Source organism: Cotesia glomerata, linkage group LG5, assembly GCF_020080835.1.
Source record: "Cotesia glomerata isolate CgM1 linkage group LG5, MPM_Cglom_v2.3, whole genome shotgun sequence".
Lineage (NCBI taxonomy): Eukaryota > Metazoa > Arthropoda > Insecta > Hymenoptera > Braconidae > Cotesia > Cotesia glomerata.
This window is the reverse complement of record NC_058162.1, coordinates 26,656,103-26,677,574: the sequence shown is the minus strand read 5'-3', so window position 1 is coordinate 26,677,574 and position 21,472 is coordinate 26,656,103. Positions and strand designations below refer to the sequence as shown.

Below are 21,472 nucleotides of genomic sequence, written 5' to 3'. Positions count from 1 at the left end.
ACAGTACTTTTTTTAAATTTTTTAATTAATTAGAACTTAATAAAAATTTGTATGATAGTTATTCTTATTACAGATTACTAAATATATTTAAAAATAATTAAGGGTGTCAATATTTAGACCCTTGTTTATAATTGGCGCTTTTACCTTATCTCTGAAGGTTTAAAAAACAAAAATTTCATTCAACAGATGTCACAAATTTTGTTCCTTACATCTCTTCTGATGAGTCTTCATGTGCCTGTTCAACGAGCCCTTAACTTTAAATTTCGAGGAACAAACTTGACAAGCAAAAGGCCGCTCTCCAGTATGTCTGCGCATGTGAATTTTCAAGAAGTAATTTTCTCTAAATTTGTAGGAGCAAATTTCACAAGAATACCGTTTTTCTCTTTTTTTTTTTTTTTTTCTTTTTTCTCCAGTGTGAACTAGCTTGTGGCTCTTTAGCGAACTAGGGTCCCGGAATTTCGCGGAGCATTCTTCGCAACTGAAAGGCCGCTCGCCGGTGTGAATTCTAATGTGACGCTTCAAGCTCGGATTGTGACGAAACTTCGCTGAGCAAATGTGACAAGTATAGGGCTTGTCACCTGAGTGAATCCGCTGGTGAACGGCCAGCTGGCTTTTTTCGCGGAACTTCGAGGGACAAACGTTACAAGCGAAGGGCTTTTCGCCGTTGTGGATTCGCATGTGATTGTCGTAAGTAAATTTGACCCCGAATTTAGAAGCACAAATTTCACACTCGTAGGGCATGTCGCCTGTATGCCGAGCTGTGTGAAGGGTCAGGCCCTCTTTTGTGATGTAACTTTTTGAACAGATCTCACATCTGTATTTTGTCGTCATATGTTTGTTGATGTGAACCAGTATTGCGCTTTTATGAGAAAATTTATACTTGCAATAATCACACTCGTATTTTTTGGATCTTTTTATTTGGACTTTTGATTCTTTTAGTTCATCTTGAAAATCATCTGTAATATTTAAATATGATCTATATTATTAAGAGAATAACAGGAATTTTGTTTCCAGGACAGTCTTATGATAAAATTGGGTTCTTATAGTTAAATTTGATATCGTTAAAAAAGTCTTGATCTGGAGTTATGATGATAAATATTTAGACTGCATTTGAAAATGCTCTATAAATAATTAAAAAATGAGTTTATATCTGGAAAAATGTCAATAATTAAGAAATGACCTTATATCTTGTGAACTATTGATATTTTTAAAGATATAAGATCATCCTCATGTTACACTCATCAAGACCTTTCATTTGAGTACCCACATCAATTTTTCATATATTTATATATTTTATATATATGTATATATGAAAAATATATGAAAATGCATGTGGGTACTCAAATGAAAGCTCTTGATAAGTGTAACATCAAAATGAGTTTATATCTTGAAAATTTTTAATAATTAAGAAATGATCTTATATCTTGTGAACTATTGATATTTTTAAAGATATAAGATCATCCTTATGTTACACTCATCAAAACCTTTCATTTGAGTACCCACATCAATTTTTTCATATATTTATATATTTTATATATATGTATATATGAAAAATATATGAAAATGCATGTGGGTACTCAAATGAAAGCTCTTGATAAGTGTAACATCAAAATGAGTTTATATCTTGAAAATTTTTAATAATTAAGAAATGATCTTATATCTTGTGAACTATTGATATTTTTAAAGATATAAGATCATCCTTATGTTACACTCATCAAAACCTTTCATTTGAGTACCCACATCAATTTTTCATATATTTATATATTTTATATATATGTATATATGAAAAATATATGAAAATGCATGTGGGTACTCAAATGAAAGCTCTTGATAAGTGTAACATCAAAATGAGTTTATATCTTGAAAATTTTTAATAATTAAGAAATGATCTTATATCTTGTGAACTATTGATATTTTTAAAGATATAAGATCATCCTTATGTTACACTCATCAAAACCTTTCATTTGAGTACCCACATCAATTTTTCATATATTTATATATTTTATATATATGTATATATGAAAAATATATGAAAATGCATGTGGGTACTCAAATGAAAGCTCTTGATAAGTGTAACATCAAAATGAGTTTATATCTTGAAAATTTTTAATAATTAAGAAATGATCTTATATCTTGTGAACTATTGATATTTTTAAAGATATAAGATCATCCTTATGTTACACTCATCAAAACCTTTCATTTGAGTACCCACATCAATTTTTCATATATTTATATATTTTATATATATGTATATATGAAAAATATATGAAAATGCATGTGGGTACTCAAATGAAAGCTCTTGATAAGTGTAACATCAAAATGAGTTTATATCTTGAAAATTTTTAATAATTAAGAAATGATCTTATATCTTGTGAACTATTGATATTTTTAAAGATATAAGATCATCCTTATGTTACACTCATCAAAACCTTTCATTTGAGTACCCACATCAATTTTTCATATATTTATATATTTTATATATATGTATATATGAAAAATATATGAAAATGCATGTGGGTACTCAAATGAAAGCTCTTGATAAGTGTAACATCAAAATGAGTTTATATCTTGAAAATTGTCAATATTTAAGAAATGACTCTTTATCCTAATAGCGATTGACACTTTCAAAGATATAAACTCATCCTGATGTTACACTAATCAAGACCTTTCATTTGAGTACCCACATCAATTTTTCATATATTTATATATTTTATGTATATGTATATATGAAAAATATATGAAAATGCATGTGGGTACTCAAATGAAAGCTCTTGATAAGTGTAACATCAAAATGAGTTTATATCTTGAAAATTGTTAATAATTAAGAAATGACCTTATATCTTGTGAACTATTGATATTTTTAAAGATATAAGATCATCCTTATGTTACACTCATCAAGACCTTTCATTTGAGTACCCACATCAATTTTTCATATATTTATATATTTTATATATATGTATATTAGGGTGGCTCAAAAAAACCGACTATTTTTTTTTTTTTAGTCTCGAGTGAAAAAATGTTAGTTTTTGATGTTTTAAGAGCCCTCTCCAAGAGACAGCTTAAAAAAAAATTTTTCAGAGGTCACTCCAAATTTTTTAAAATTTCAAAAATCGTCAAAAATCGAACTTTTTAATTTTTTTCTCGTTACGGTATAATTTTATAGACTAAAAAGATATGAGATTCTGAAAATTTCAGTTCAAAATTTAAATTTCGAAAGGTCGCTCATAATTTTTTTATTTTTCTTTAATTAGTCACATCGCCGACTTTAACTGTTGGGAGTGGTACGGTGGGGTTTTTTTGGTTTGTAAAAATCTCAACCTACGCGGCAAGGGTCAAATCTCAACCAAGCTGGTTTCTCAGACCAGCTTGGGATTCGAATTCACGCTTGGAAGTTTATTAAATAAAATTATTAAATTAAAAAAAATTATTTTTTCTATATTGTGCTTGATTTTTAGTTCATCTCGTGATGTATTTTTATTGATTATGGTACTAAATAAAAAAAAAAAAATTCATGGAATTTTAATTTAAATAGTAAAAGGTCGCTCGAAAAAATCTAAACTAATGTACTAATAAATTGAAAAAAATTATGAGCAACCTTTCAAAATTTAAATTTTGAACTGAAATTTTCAGAATCTCATTTTTTTTTTAGTCTATAAAATTATACCGTTACGAGAAAAAAAATTAAAAAAAAAAAAAAATTCGATTTTTGACGATTTTTGAAATTTTAAAAAATTTGGAGTGACCTCGTAAAAATTTTTTTTTGAGCTGTCTTTTGGAGAGGGCTCTTAAAACATCAAAAACTAACATTTTTTCACTCGAGACTCAAAAAAAAAAAATAGTCGGTTTTTTTGGGCCACCCTAATGTATATATGAAAAATATATGAAAATGCATGTGGGTATTCAAATGAAAGCTCTTGATGAGTGTAACATCAAAATGAGTTTATATCTTGAAAATTGTCAATAATTAAGAAATGACCTTATATCTTTTGAACTATTGATATTTTTAAAGATATAAGCTCATCCTCCTGTTACACTCATCAAGACCTTTCATTTGAGTACCCACATCAATTTTTCATATATTTATATATTTTATATATATGTATGTGTGAAAAATATATGAAAATGCATGTGGGTACTCAAATGAAAGCTCTTGATGAGTGTAACATCAAAATGAGTTTATATCTTGAAAATTGTCAATAATTAAGAAATGACCTGGTATCTTGATAACTGTTGACATTTTTGAAAATATAAGCTCATCCTGATGTTACACTCATCAAGACCTTTCATTTGAGAACCCACATCAATTTTCCATATATTTATATATTTTATATATATGTATAATATACATAAAATATGTATAAATTTATAATATGTATAAAATATATAAATATATGAAAAATTGATGTGGATACTCAAATGAAAGCTCTTGATGAGTGTAACATCGGGAATATCTGGAATATTTAAATATAATTAGAAATTAAAAAAAAATTCAACTTTATTTTATAAAATTTGAAAATTTTTTTTTTTGACACAAATTAGCACACTTGAAAATTTTTTTATTTTTTCTGAAAAATTAATAAAGATTTAATAAAACAAAAAATTACAATTCCTAAAAGTATAGAATTTTTTTGATTTTTTTTTCTCTTATTAAATAAGAACTAAAAAATATTCATAAAAAATTGCACTTATGGTTTGTCAAATTTTTTTTTTGTCATGATTTTTTCAATAAAAAAAAATTATAAAAATTTTCAGAGCCTAAAATAAGTAAATAAAATGTTTGAAATTCTTACCAGGTTTTTCTAATTTAATATCCTCAATATCTACAGGATAATCTTCACCGAAATTATAATCTTCATAATTAAAAATTGATTGATCCTCTTGAAAATCCTGAAACAGAAGTTTATTATTATTAATTTCTCAGATAAATAATAAAAAAATAATTTCAAAAACTTAACCTTACCTCTTCATCTTTTTCAACTTTAACAATAATTTTTTCAAGTGAATAATTTTTATCCATTTTTAAAAATTATTAATTTACTTTTTTACTATTTTATAAAAACGTCAAGAATTTTTTTTTCTATTTTTTAGTTATTACAATCAATGCTCTAGATATTCTCAGACATAAACACTGCATTGCACGCACTTATATACATTAATAATACTGAAGAAGTGTTTCATTTTATCGACGGGTCATCTGCAATTATAAAATAAAAAAAAAATAAAAAAATTCCAGACAAGTAGAAATTTAAAAAAAAAATAAAAAATTCAATTTTTGTTAAAATTGTAAAATAATATTTTCTTAAAATTCAAAATTTTTTATAAAAATTTTTCAGATATTTTAAAAATTTTTGGAACAAAAAAAATATGTCAAAAAATTAAAAATCAATTTTTAAAAAATAATTTTTTTGTTAACAAAAAATAAAAAATGATCAGCCGACAGCTAATTTTAAATTAATAATTCTGATATAAAAATAAAAAAAAGTAACATTAATAAATAAATTTATTATAATAACCAAAATAATAAAATATAAAAAATTCTTAGATACAAAAAATAATTTTAAAAATGAAAAAAAAAATTTTTTTAAATTTATCAAAAATTTTATGTCAAAAAATTCGAGATGTAAAAAATAAAAAATCAATTTTTTTATTAAAAAAAAAAAAAAAATAAAAAATGATCAGCTGACAGCTAATTTTAAATTAATAATTTCTGCTAATTATTCAGATACAAAAATAAAAAAAAAGTAACATTAATAAATAAATTTATTACAATTACCATAATAATAAAATATAAAAAATTCTACTTAGATACAAAAACTAATTTTACATCTCAAACATCAAAAGTTCATCGGGAGTGTGAGTGAGCATGTGTTTAGCAAGCGTAGCTTTTTTAGGAAAAATAGTCGAACAGACAGAACAAGTGTGAAGCTTTCCTCCTTTGTGGATCCTCAGGTGTTTGACAAGCGTGCACTTTTGTCTAAATTTAGAGGAGCAGATATTGCAGCCGTACGGCTTTTCTCCAGTGTGGATAAGAATGTGCGACTTTAAATGATTCTTCTCCCGGAACTTCATCGGACACAACTGACAAGCGTACGGTTTTTCCCCGGTGTGAACAAGCATGTGGCTGGACAAAGTGCCCCGTTCCCGGAACTTGGCGGAACAGACACTGCAAGTGTAGGGCTTTTCCCCGGTGTGGATCCGCATGTGGACTGTCACCTGGCCCTTTTGCCGGAACCGGGTTGAACAAACGTCGCACTGAAAGGGCTTCTCTCCAGTGTGGATCCTCATGTGCTGGTTCAAGGTCGTCCTCTTGCGGAACTTCTCCGGACAAACTGAGCAGCCGTACGGCTTCTCGCCCGTGTGGATCTTCATGTGGCCCTCCAGGTGGCCCTTCCGCCCGAATTTTGCGGCACATATGTCGCAGATAAATGTTTTAGCTTCGTGGTTCTTAATGTGCCGGTTCAGGCTCCACTTTTCTCGGAACGAGCTGGAACAAGTGGTACATGCGTAAGGTCGCTCGTTCTCGGCCTTCGGCTTCCTTCGGGAAACTTTCCGACGCGATTTTGGCTTTAACTCTGCTTTCGCTTTACGCTTGCGAGGCTTTTTTTTGGAAATTGTTGAAAAATCTGGCTCCTCTATTTTTATTTCTTCGATATCAATCGGCAGCTCGGCTAGCGAGTCGTGACGGTTGTTATCATCCACTATCGGGTTCTCATTTTCATTCTGAAAATTAATTAATAAAAATTTAAAATAAAAAAAAATTTTTTTTTAATTGCAATTAACATTTTTTATAATTTTCTACCGTTTAAATCTTTTATTTTAATTTTTTTCAATAAAAATATTATAAAATTAACAATCACATGATAATTTTGTTATGAAAAATTAATTTTAAAAAATTGAATTTACATTTTTTTTTAAGTTTTACTTGTCAATATTTTTTTGCCATAATTTATTTGTAAAAAAAAATTTTAATTTCTAAATATCTACTTAATTAATTTTCATTAAATAAAAAAATATTTTTTTAAAAAACTGCAATTAACAATTTTTATAATTTTCTACATGTCAAATATTTTCTTTTAATTTTTTTCAATAAAAAAATTAATAATTTATAATTTTTAAATATAAAATTAAGTCACATTATAATTTTTTAATTTTTTATAAAAAATTAATTTTAAAAAATTGAATTTACATTTTTTTTTAAGTTTTACTTGTCAATATTTTTTTGCCATAATTTATTTGTAAAAAAAATTTTAATTTCTAAATATCTACTTAATTAATTTTCATTAAATAAAAAAATATTTTTTTTAAAAACTGCAATTAACAATTTTTATAATTTTCTACATGTCAAATATTTTCTTTTAATTTTTTTCAATAAAAAAATTAATGATTTATAATTTTAAAATATAAAATTAAGTCACATTATAATTTTTTAATTTTTTATAAAAAATTAATTTTAAAAAATTGAATTTACATTTTTTTTTAAGTTTTACTTGTCAATATTTTTTTGCCATAATTTATTTGTAAAAAAAATTTTAATTTCTAAATATCTACTTAATTAATTTTCATTAAATAAAAAAATATTTTTCAAAAAATTGCATTTTTTTTTTTTAATTTTCTACAAGTCAAATTTCTTTTAATTTTTTTCAATAAAAAAATTATAAAATTAAGTCAAATAATTTTTTTATTTTATTCATCAAATTTATGAAAAATTAATTTTAAAAAATTGAATTTATAGTTTATTAAAATTTCCACTTGTCAATATTTTTTTGCCATAATTTATTAGTAAAAAAAATTTTAAAACTTTATAAATATATACTTAATTAATTTTCATTAAATAAAAAAATTAGTTTCCAAAAAATTGCACTTTTTTTTTAATTTTCTACGTCAAATTTCTTTTAATTTTTTTCATAAAAAAATTATAAAATTAACAGTCACATGATAATTTTTTAAATTGTAATTAACAAATTTTTAATGAAAAATTAATTAAAAAAAATTGAATTTATAATTTCTTTTAATTTCTACTTGTCAATATTTTTTTTGCCATAATTTATTTGTAAAAAAAAATGTTTTAATTTTTAAATATCTACTTAATTAATTTTCAATAAATAAAAAAATTTTTTTATAGTTTTTAAAAATTTTTTGACATCATTTTTTTCAATAAAAAAATTAATTTAAAAACATATTAAAACATAACCCTCTTACCTCATAATCTATTTCAGATTTGCAAATTACTAATTCAAATGGCAAAGTGGTGTCACTCATTATTTTTTTTTACAATTATTTACCTTAAGATTAATACAGTACAATAATAATAATTAATTAATTAAACTTATATTTAGTTTTTTTTTTATCTACAAAATTTTTGCTTGTCCGCAATTCGTCAAATCATAAACATAAACACATATATGTTATGTACAGTGATTATTATTATTATGCAGTTACTAATTTTAAGGTTATTATAGTTTCAAACTTTACCGATAGTCGATAATACTGAAATCAGCTGACATGTCTGACATTTTTGTTTTTAAAAAAAAATCAATAATTTGTATTTTTTTTTTAATTTAATTAAAAATTTTTTATAAAAATTTAGTCATAAAAATCAAAAAAATTGACAGATTCACAGATTTGGTAGAATCTGGCGCCAAGTTCCGTTCAAATCCGTTGTAAACGGAGCGCCAGACTACCGACTGTGTTTACTGTAAGCAGAACGGTATTTTGAGGTTACAAAATTTTATTTTTTGCCCTCGGGCGGAAAGTGGCAACTTTCGTCCCGCTGCGCTAAACAAAGTTGCCGCTTTCCGCCTTCGTCGGACAAAAAAATAGTATACACTCCACGGGAAGTAAATAAGAAAGCCTCAGATCACATGTTTGTTGACCTCGGCTTCGCCTCGGACAACAATTACATGTGATCTGAGACATTTCTTACTTTACTTCCCTAGGTGTGTAATATACTATTAATTCTCCGGTATTTCTTGTTCCTAAATTTTATGTTATAACAGTAATTCATGCTTTATTTTACTGATATTAATTAATTATATTCAATTATAATAATTAATCTACTTGAAATTATAAAATTTTATCAGCACAAACTATAGCAAGCTCAAAAATTTCGATCCTGACTTTTTTTCTATGTAAAAAGTGACATGCCATAGACTAAATAATTCGAGAATGCATGGTAATCTTCCAATAGATGGGAAACTACAGTTAAAAAAATACATTCCACAGCTTGCATCGACATTCGCCAGGGTGCGCTGGAATTGTTTTTACATAAACTGTAGCTTCAAAAGGATAGTTTGCTATAAAAAATGCAGCCAACGCGAGATTTAAGTTGGTACGGATTGTAAATTTTTATTATAATTACAAAAAATACTAAAATCCGAACAAAAACAGATGTTCACTGTAAAAAAAATCGCGCCAAGTCCACGTTCATAAACCATAATTTATAGCTAAATTTGTCATTAAAGACAAATTTGGGAACTGGGGAAATAAAGGATAAAGGGGGGAGGAGGGACCTTAGTAGGAATTTTTCGGTAACCGAAAAAATAATTCAGACAGCCCAGACCGGGACTCGAACCCGGATCGTTTGGTTACGCGCCAAAGGCTCTACCAGTTAAGCTATCCGAGACATTGTCCGTAACTACTAAAATTTCTTATTTCTTTACAAAAATATATAAAATAAAAAAATTAAAAAATCCAAATAACCGATATAATTGTATTTGATTTTCGGAAATTAAAAAAAATTTTATTGTAAATTTAAAAATTAAAAAAAAAATTTTGGAACGTACTTGGTGTGCGTCATTGTGTATTTCAATTTTTTTAAAGTCCTAGTAAATAGATTTTACGAATTTCATTAAAAGTAAAATATTTTGCAACCACGCACACTAAATACGTTCCAAAATTTTTTTTTAATTTTCAAATTTACAATAAAATTTTTTTTAATTTCCGAAAATCAAATACAATCATATCGGTTACTTGGATTTTTTTTTATTTTATATCTTTTTGTAAAGCAATAAGAAATTTTTTTTTCTTAATAGTCTTATGAACGTGGACTTGGCGCGATTTTTTTTTACAGTGAAACTGTTTTTGTTCGGATATCAGTTAACTTCAGGATCATAATAGTTTCCTATAGAGTTAAAAATTTGTAATAATAGTAAAGTTAGCCGACGTTTTTAATTTTTTGGTTTTTTTTTTCAATAATTGAATTAGAATAGAAAAATATTTTTTAAAAATTGCTTTTAAAGTTTTTCAATTTTTTTACAAATGAAATTTTTTTTTATTTTTTTGTATCAATTTTTTCAATAAAAAAAAAAATTCTAAAAATTTTTAAACTTTAAGACAGCTAGTCATATGAAAATTAATTTAGTAGATATTTAATAATTTTTCTAACAAATAAATTACTGCATAAAAAAAAAATAGACATTTAAAAATTTTAATAAATTAAAAATGCAATTTTTTAAAAATACTTTTTCAGAACAAAACTTTTTGTTAAAATAAAAATATGGTCAAGTGACAGCTAACTTTAATAATACTGGAGTTAGCCGTCAGCAGTTAATTTAAAATATTTTTTTAACAAATCAATTACAATAAAAAAATTCTAAAAATTTTCAATAGTAACTTTTATTAATTTTCACATGTGGAATTTTTTAATTAAATTTTTTTTATAATAATTTAATTGCTATAAAATTCTAAAAACATTTCTAATGTCTGTCAACTTCAGTAGTCATATATCTATTCATAGCGATATAAATAAATTTTTAATCTAAAAAATTAAATAAACTAATATCCTGGATATATATCTTTATTGCATCAGATTGATTAAACGTAGCTTACATATGAATAATCATTAAAAAAAATTACACAATTTATTAAACATTCCTTTTGGTGAATTCGCAGTTTTGAAAGTAATTTACAATTCAATTAGTTTAATTTATAATTTTCATCTACAATTAAAAAAATTTTAATATTGAAACTGTATTTTTTATGATTGCTTAAATTACAAACAAAAAATTTTTTATTAATTTTTTACCCATGAAATTTTAAATAATTTTTTTCACTGTACAGAAAAAAAAAAAGATGACATTGATTATCATCCCAGATTATACTGCGTGATATCTGGATTATACTCATTGTAATCTGGATGATACTCATTGTAATCTGGATTATACTAGCAACTATCTGAATTTTTTTTTACTCAGTATAATCTGGGATGATATCCAGTGTCATTTTGTTATTTCCCTGTTAAAAATTTCCAGTCTAATAATTTCAGATAAATTTTTACAAATATAAGGTATTAATTTAATAAAAATTAATCAATTCCATGCCCAATGTGGATTGATACTAGAAAATTGAAATTTATCCGGCTGACCAATGTGCGAAATATTAGGGAAAGATTTGGACCATTGAAAAGGACTTTTTTGATCAGCAGACCAAGGAGGCCCTGAGTTAGCTTGAAAATCAACCAACCCTTGATCATTAAGTAGCATTATTTTGGAATCAATTACCCCAATTGCAGTAGGTGTAGTTTCAAGATCACCGCGGAATGTCATAGTATCAATCATTAAAGGTAATTCTTTTTCAATAAATTTAAAATGAATGCTTGAGTTTAATGATTTAAAAAACAAATTTAAATATTCTTCGTGGCCAACCTGCGATTCCTCTGAATTAGATTCAATAATCTCAGAAATTTTTTTCTCATTTAAATCAATATTTTCACTATTATTATTTTCAACAACTTGCTCCGGATTAATTTTAATTTCAGTTTTGTCTGTATTAATGAGAATTTTTTCTTGATTTAATAATGAATTGCCGTCGCAAAATAGATAACCCTTTTCTCGGAAAATATTTGAATAATCAATGGTGTGAGTCATTAGAGGATGCTGTTCAACGAGCCAGACTGATGAATCAGCCGGACGTAGAATCACCCATTGAAGCAGTTGACGCGTGTTTTCTGATCCGTCTCTTCGAGCGATTGTCCGCGACCAAGAATTAACGTCTGTTGCTAACCAGTTAGCTGCCATTATTTTAGCCGCTGTCATTACAATGTTCTGGAAAAATATATTTTACATATTAATTATAATTACATAAAAAAGCAAAAGTAAAAAGGAAATTAATGTATGATCTTAGAAAAATTTTATCCATTGCTGATTTAACATAAAAAAAAGATTTTAAATTTTTATGGAGGGACAAACACGATAACTTTTTAAAAAATAAATTTTTTAACTCAATTTATTTTTTAATCTCTTCATTTGACACATAAGAAGTTCATTTATGAGGATAAGTATTTAGGCTGCATTTAAAAATGCTCTATAGATACATAATTAAGAAATGACCTTGTATCTCGTGAACTATTGACATTTTTAAAGATATAAGCTCATCTTGACATTACACTCATCAAGACCTTTCATTTGAGTACCCACATCAATTTTTCATATATTTTATATATTTATATGTATTATATATATGTATGTATAAAAAATATATAAAAAATGCATGTGGGTACTCAAATAAAAGCTCTTGATGAGTGTAACATCAAAATGAGTTTATATCTTGAAAAAATGTCAATAATTAAGAAATGACCTTGTATCTTGTAAACTACTGATATTTTTAAAGATGTAAGCTCATCCCGATATTACACTCATCGAGACCTTTCATTTGAGTACCCACATCAATTTTTCATATATTTTATATATTTATATATATGTATATATGGAAAATATATCAAAAATGCATGTGGGTACTCAAATGAAAGCTCTTGATGAGAACAACATCAAAATGAGTTTATATCTTGAAAAATGTCAATAATTAAGAAATGACCTTGTATCTTGTAAACTACTGATATTTTTAAAGATGTAAGCTCATCCCGATGTTACACTCATCGAGACCTTTTATTTAAGTACCCACATCAATTTTTCATATATTTTATATATTTATATATATTATATATATGTATTAGGGTGTGCCAAAAAAAGACGATATTTTTTTTTTTTTCACTCTTAGCCCAAAATATGATAGGATATGTCTAAATAAAAATTCTGTCAAAAGGCCATCTCTTAATTTCAATTTTAAGAGCTCCTTCATCGAACTTTAAGTTTTCCCATATAAATAACATGGAAAGTACGGTCTTAAACAGTATTTTACCCTGCAAGCTGTGAAGAAAATTTTTTTTGATAAAATGAATGATTGGACCTTTTTAAGCATTAAATTTCTGAGAAAAAATTTCATTGAGTCATAAATCAATCGTCATTATTTAAGTTTTTACGGATCTTTGAAATTTGAATTTTTTGAGAATTTTACGTTTTTTGCATTTAACAGCCAAACTATTGGAGATAGAAAAAAAAATTAAATAGCAATTTTGTAGTTCGTTTGATGCTCTATAACAAAGTTCTTAACAATTTTTTTGTATAATCAATAACAAAAAAGCTACAGACCTACAAAGTTTTGTTTTTATTATTTTTCACTTTTTTCAATTGAACTATCGATGATATAGAACAAAAAATTTAGTATATCAAATTTGCAACAAAATTGTATAGGTGAGATTTTTCGTATTATTGATAGTTAAAAGTTACAGGCTCAACAAATTCTATTTTTATGATTTTTCATCTATATCATGTAGTATATCAATAATATATATAAAAAATTAATAAGAAATATAAAGTACATTCAATTTTTTACATAAATCCTATATACTAAAATTGATGGTAGAATGAAGTTAGCTTAGTATCGAAAACATGGACCCTGATTCCTTATTGGTTCAAGATTAGAGCGCGCGCGGATGCGCGCAATTTGAATTTCTAGTAACTCTTAAAAAACCAACCTCAATTGAAGACTAATTAAAACGAAAGACAATAGAATTCACTAATTGGCGTTCTCCCGGGGAAAATTTATCAATTAAGCGGTAAAACAATAAATGCTTAGAGGGCGTTAAATGCGAATTCCTTAGGATAATTTGAATTAAAATTTGAATATTGGCAGCAATAACAACTTCATTTTTATAGAAAACACATAGTTCAATGCAAATATTAATATTTATAGAAACATAAACATAAAATATTGAGAATTTATTTTTGTGTAATAATTTTTCTGGGTTAAATTGCGATTAATTGATATTGAAATTCATTTTATCAAAAAATATATCAAAAATGCATGTGGGTACGCAAATGAAAGCTCTTGATGAGTACAACATCAAAATGAGTTTATATCTTGAAAAATGTCAATAATTAAGAAATGACCTTGTATCTTGTAAACTACTGATATTTTTAAAGATGTAAGCTCATCCCGATATTACACTCATCGAGACCTTTCATTTGAGTACCCACATGCATTTTTGATATATTTTATATATTTATATGTAATATATATATGTATATATGGAAAATATATCAAAAATGCATGTGGGTACTCAAATGAAAGCTCTTGATGAGTACAACATCAAAATGAGTTTATATCTTGAAAAATGTCAATAATTAAGAAATGACCTTGTATCTTGTGAACTATTGACATTTTTAAAGATGTAAGCTCATCCCGATATTACACTCATCGAGACCTTTCATTTGAGTACCCACATGCATTTTTGATATATTTTATATATTTATATATATGTATATATGGAAAATATATCAAAAATGCATGTGGGTACTCAAATGAAAGCTCTTGATGAGTACAACATCAAAATGAGTTTATATCTTGAAAAATGTCAATAATTAAGAAATGACCTTGTATCTTGTGAACTATTGACATTTTTAAAGATATAAGCTCATCCTGATGTTACACTCATAAAGACCTTTCATTTGAGTACCCAGATCAATTTTTCATATATTTTGTATATCTATATATATTATATAAATAGATATATGAAAAATATATCAAAAATGCCTGTGGGTGCTCAAATTAAAGCCCTTGATGAGTGTAACATCGGGATGAGCTTATATCTTTAAAAACGCCAATAATTAAAAAAGTACAGTGCAATTCAAGAAGCCATTTTTTGATAAAGCAAAAATTTTTTTTTTTGCATTTATTCTTATAGTATGTAGATTAACTATTTTTTTTCTATCAACGTTTGATATAAAATTATTAATTAACTGATGTACTCACAGGTCTATTTGAATGTACATCATCATCAGATATTTTACTTTCCAAATTAACTTGAGATTCTTTAGACAACGTTAAAGGAGTACCAGCAAGCACCATTAAATTTTTAATGTCTTCTTGATATAATCCATAATATTCATCTTGGGAAGATAAAGCACCAGGATAAGATGAAAGGACAATTGAGCGAGTTGGCACACGTTCGGAATTTTTTTCTCCATTGATATGGTAACCAAAAGTATATTTTTTTAACATTCTCAACATTTTTCTGTATCTGTAAGAAAATAATTATTTTTTAATATAATTAAATTAATAAGTAATTTAAATTAATAGATTACAATACCAGAAATCCTGTGACGGAAAAGCGGATATAAAAAGAATAAAAAAATTATTATTATTTAATCGATAAAATTATTAAATAATAATAAAGTTAGCCGAAATTTTTTATTTTTTTTTTTGATTTTGCTTAATTTATTAAATTAGAACTAAAAAATATTTTTTTAAAATTACAATTATAGTTTTTTACAAATAAAAATTTTTTTTTCAATAATTTTTTATTAAAAAAAATTATAAATTATTTTTTAAAAATTGCATTTATAGTTTTTGAAATTTTTTACAAATAGAAAAATTTTTTTTAATAATTTTTTTGATAAAAAAAAATTATAAATTAAATATTTTAATAATAAAAAATAATAAATTATTTTTTGAAAATTGCACATACAGTTTTTAATAAAAAAAAAAATTATAAATTAATTTTTTTAATAAAAAAAAAAAATAATAAATTATTTTTTAAATAGTTGCACTTAGGTATAGTTTTTGAAATTTTTTACAAATAGAAAAATTTTTTTTTTATTTTTGTCAATAATTTTATACTAAAAAAAATTATGAATTACCTAATTTTTTTAATAAAAAAAAAATTATAAATTATTTTTTTTAATAGAAAAAAATTATAAATTAATTTTTAAATGCCGGCAAACTTTATTTTTATAATTATCACTAATTATAATTAAAAAAAAAAAAAAATAAAAAATAAAACTTACGGTGCTGCAGTATTATGAACAAGCGCAATAAGCGGTTCAACATCAGACTGGTTGGTTAAATTTTTCAGTAAAATTCCTCCAATGCCAGCGTGCTGCGGATCATCAAGCCCAAAGTTAGACAAATCAGAGACCATCGCCAACCAGATAAAGTCTTCGTCGGGAATCTCAACTTCTTGCTGATTCCTAGTGAGTTCATAGTTCCAGCCTTCCTTCAAGCCATCCAGCTGAGCGTAGAACAGCCTGACCATGTGCCAGAATGGATCTTCAGCTCCAAGAAGCTTGGCGTGGCTCCGAGCTACCTCAGAGTTATCACGGAGCTGCTGTCTGACTACGTCGCAAATTGCTTTGCGATCTCCAACACACACGGTGGCTATTGTGTTGTACCAATGAAGGTGGATCAAGAGCCACGTCAAGCTACCTTCTAGCAGTCCTGCTGAATAGGCTTGGATCTCGTCTGGAAAGCTCGGTGATGTTTCGATTTCTAGAACCGACCAGCCTGTTTGGAGGGTTCGGTGCTTGAAGTACGCCCGCGCTGAGCCCATTGGTAAGCTTGCCAGCTCGTTGTTTTGACCCCAAAAATCTACGCGGTATCCACTCTTACGGTTGTAAATTACTCTTGCTGAATATATTCCATCATTTTCGACTCTAGAAAAATTTATTTTTATTTTTTAATAATAATAAGAATCTACGGTGAGAGAAGAAAATTTATTTGTTAAATTATAAGGGCATTTTTGTGACAAAAAATTAAATTGTTGGAAATTTTAGAAAATTTTATTTCTTAGCTGAAGAAATAAAATTGTTTAAAAGTTCCAACAAGTTTATTTCTTGTAACAAAATCTCCATTAATTTGTATATAATTAAGAAAATCAAGAAAACTAGCAACCTTGCAGTCACTACGTGACTGCAGTGATTTGTGAACTAAAAAAAGTAAAATTTTGCTTTATTAAATAATTACTTTTATTAAATTGCACTGTAATTTCTTAAATATTGACGTTTTTAAAAATATAAGCTCATCCCGATGTTAGACTCATCAAGAGCTTTCATTTGAGTACCCACATGCATTTTTGATATATTTTTCATATATACATATATATAATATATATAAATATATAAAATATATGAAAAATTGATGTGGGTACTCAAATGAAAGGTCTCAATGAGAGTAATGTCGGGTTGAGTTTATATCTTTAAAAATATCAATAGTTGGCAAGATACAAGGTCATTTCTTAATTATTGGTATTTTTAAAGAAATAAGCTTATCCTGATGATACACTCGTCAAGAGCTTTCATTTGAGTACCCACATGCATTTTTGATATATTTTTCATATATACATATATATCTAAATATATAAAATATATGAAAAATTGATGTGGGTACTCAAATGAAAGGTCTCGTTGAGAGTAATGTCAAGATGAGCTTATATCTTTAAAAATGTCTATAGTTGACAAGATACAAGGTCATTTCTTAATTATTGGTATTTTTAAAGATATAAGCTCATCCCGGTGTTACACTCATCAAGAGCTTTCATTTGAGTACCCACATGCATTTTTGATATATTTTTCATATATAGATATATATAATATATATAAGTATATAAAATATATGAAAAATTGATGTGAGTACTCAAATGAAAGATCTTGATGAATATAATGTCGAGGTGAGCTTATATCTTTAAAAATATCAATGGTTCTCAAAATACAAGGTAATTTCTTAATTATATAGCTTAATTATATAGAGATAAAGCATTTTCGAATTCAGCCTCATTACTTATCATAATAAATTGACTATCGGTGAGAATGAAATTATTTTATTATATGACTATCCTGGAAACAAAATTTTCCTTATTTCCTTAATAATATAGATTTTTTCATTATTGTATATATCTAATAAAATGAATTTTAAATTAAATTTAGGATCATTGGAAAGAGACTTGAATTAGTGCATTTTAAATGTTTCATTTCCTTTTATAAAATAGATAATTTATTATGATAACTTTTCAAAGTAGTTATAAATAGATTAGAATTTCGCGATAAACAAAAATTGTTTATTTATTTATTTTGTTTTGTACATGTCAATGTGGTTATTTGTCAAAAATTAATTTATATAATTAAGAGACTAAGAAAAATTTTAAACGGGTATATCTTTATCGTAAATTGAGTTTGATATTTTTTCAGCGATAGTCATTTATGATTTAAATAATTTCAAGAGTAAGGAAAATTTTCCGACGAGCATATTATTATTTTTAAAGGAATTTTTGTAGTTTAATTTGGTATCATCAGAAAGGTCTTCATAAGAATTAGTGCCTTTTGGTTTAATATATTTTTTAGTAGTCGATTTTTTATTTAAAGTTTTTCGAGGAGTTTTTAATAGTTTGTTGGTTCTATAAATTTGTTCCGTGACATTTGTCCATTAAATAATTAGTAATTGATCCTGTGATAGCACTATTATTTTTAAAATTTATTTAAAAAGTACCCAGACTATGTATAGTGTCATATATAAAAAAATCAAGTCTAAAGTTTCTCATTTACAATCCTTAATTTTGAGCAGTCACGTAGTGACTGCTCCCCAGTAAGACTTCAAATTTAAATAAATTAATTTTTATATTACTTAAAAAAATAATTTAAAAATATTTTTTTTTGCTTATAATCTTTAAATAATTTTTCTAATACTTAAAAAAATTAAATTAGTTAAAATAATACCTTTGCCCAAATTCACTGAGAATAATAGCGCCTATACCAATAATTGCAACAGCAACAATGATATAAGTAGAAATGCGGGTTTGCAGCCACGAAGCTCCTACAACTTTCAACATCTTCTCTATTCATCTGTAAGCTACGTCGTTGATAATCTTCTGCCACTTACGGCAAAGTATTTCTTCATCCGACTTTATTTAATAAACTTTAATTGATCCGATTAAGGGACAATAATACAAAAAAAACTTTCTCAACCCATCGATTACAGATTTTTATTTTTTTGGCGCGCCTGCTTGTTTTATTATTTGATTCCTGTTTTACGGGAGGGAAAATACAACGTCTTGATCTGAAAAAAAAAAAATATAATTCATGATTAATCATTATAAATAAATAAATAAATTACTAATCCGGTTTTACCATACAGATAAATTAATTCTCAGTAATTATTTAACAAGTAGTTAATTATTATCTCAATAATTATCACTTTATTTATCATATTCTCAGGTACTAAACACTCTTTTTAAATTACTCACTCCAATATTTACGCAATAAAATGTAACAATTATCTTTATATATTCTTTATAAAGAAGAGAAAAAAAATAATAAAAAATTATTTGCATTAATAATATAAAAATTAAACAATACCGCGTAATAGATATCAATTTTTAAATTATATTTACTCAAATGAATCTATTGTTTGCTTTTATAATCATGACGTATCTAATCTATAAATATACATTTATTGTTAATTTTTTTTATATATTACACTTAAATGAACTTGAAACTTAAAATAAAAATTTTTTTCTCCTTAAATTTCTAAAAATACATTTTTTATTAAAATTTTTTTCAAACTAAAAATACAAAAATTTATTTACATTTTTTTTTAATGCGACTTAAAATTTATTTTTTTTTAAAAATAAATTTTTTTATTAATGAACAGATCAACGGCGTGTGAATGTGTTAAGAGCCACGCAGATGTGAGTAATAAATTTTAAATTATTAAAAAAAATTTTTTTAAGAAGAATATTAAGAATATTAAGAATAATTATTAAAAAAATATCTTTTATTTTTTTTTATGAATTTTTTAGAGATAAATTAATACTACTGGAAAATAACAGTACATATGTAAGTATGAATTTATATTGATATGTTAAAAGAATAATAAATTACTTACAATAAGAAGATGATATTTTGTGCATCTGACAGGTAACAAACAAGAGGAGTGCATAGAGATTACATTCCTTATTAAATTATTTTAATTGTGCGTGCTGTGGACCAGTTGCTCCGACGCTGAAATCCACGCGGTACGAGATATATGCTTTAACTAAACGTTTTATTCTGTCTGGGCTGTCTGGTTGGACTTACTGCTGCCTGGCCTGCCACATTGCTTGTAATGAAAGAAGAAAAGAGGGGAGATTCTCTATTTTGTAAGAAGGGGACAGCTGAGTTAAGTTGAAATTTTTTTTTACCTATATACTATCTATATTTTATTTATTTTTTTTTTCTTTATACTTATGACATTTTTTTTTAATTTATTGAATAGAAACATTCAAAAAAAATTGCATTTTTAATTTGTTTAAAAATAAATTTTTTTACATAATTTATTTAAAAATTTTGAGAATTTTTTTTTATTTATTTAATAGAAAAATTAAAAAAAAAATTGCATTTTTAATTTTTTTTAAAATCAATTTTTTTTTTACATAATTGATTTGTTAAAAAAATTATAAAATTAATTGTCTGATAAATTAATTTATGAAAATTAAGCTAGCCGACATTTATAAATTTTTAGAATTTTTTGTTTATTTATTTAATAGAAAAATTAAAAAAAAAATTGCATTTTTAATTTTTTTTAAAAATCATTTTTTTTACATAATTTATTTGTTAAAAAAATTATTAAAATAATTATTTGATAAATTAATTTTCATATATTTATACTAAAATTTACAGACATTTGTCTATTTTTTAGATTTTTTATTACAAATAAATTTTAAAAAATTACTTTAACAATTAATTACTAATTTTATAAATTATATTTCTTCTGTTAGAATTAATTCGAATTTTTTTCTATTACTATACTTATAAAAAATAATTATAATATTAATATGATACGTAGTAATTTCAGCTGAGTTAAGTTGAATTCTTTTTTTACCTATCTTTATTTTATTTGACATTTTTTAAAATTTATTTAATAGTAGAAAAATTTTTTTTTCAATTGCATTTTTAATTTTTTAAAAAATCAATTTTTTTGCATAATTTATTTGTTAAAAAAATTATAAAAATAATTAAATATCTGATAAATTAATTTTCATATATTTATACTAAAATTTACAGACAATTTTTTATTTTTATAACAAATAAATGTGAAAAAATTGTAATAATAATGATTAATTACTAATTTTATAATTTAAAAATTATATTTTTCAAGTCACTTATCTTCATAAAAATTAATTAAATTTTTTTCTATTGCTATACATATAAAAATAATAATTATAATATTAATATGATACAAAGTAATTTCTAGAATAGAATAATATAACTTGGGCTTGTTGTCCACCAGCTAATCAACCTCGATTAATTCTAATTGACTCGCTTCGTACTTTGATCGGTTTTATTTTATTTAACTGTGAGTATTTTATTAATTCGAACTTTCTTTTTGT

The 21,472-nt window shown here is 25.0% G+C and overlaps 1 protein-coding gene across 1 annotated transcript; it reads right to left on the bottom strand.

Moving 5' to 3' along the window:
* Positions 1-152: 152 nt before the first annotated feature.
* LOC123266165 lies at positions 153-20,272 on the bottom strand. The gene is made up of 10 exons (XM_044730194.1): positions 19,990-20,272; positions 18,822-19,161; positions 16,122-16,766; positions 15,088-15,355; positions 11,310-12,041; positions 8,200-8,262; positions 5,823-6,720; positions 4,961-4,977; positions 4,791-4,887; positions 153-956 (listed from the first exon to the last, which is right to left on the bottom strand). Exons 2-10 carry the CDS (start codon positions 18,932-18,934, stop codon positions 190-192), a joined length of 3,600 nt encoding a protein of 1,199 aa, XP_044586129.1. The 5' UTR covers positions 18,935-19,161; positions 19,990-20,272; the 3' UTR covers positions 153-189.
* Positions 20,273-21,472: the final 1,200 nt, after the last annotated feature.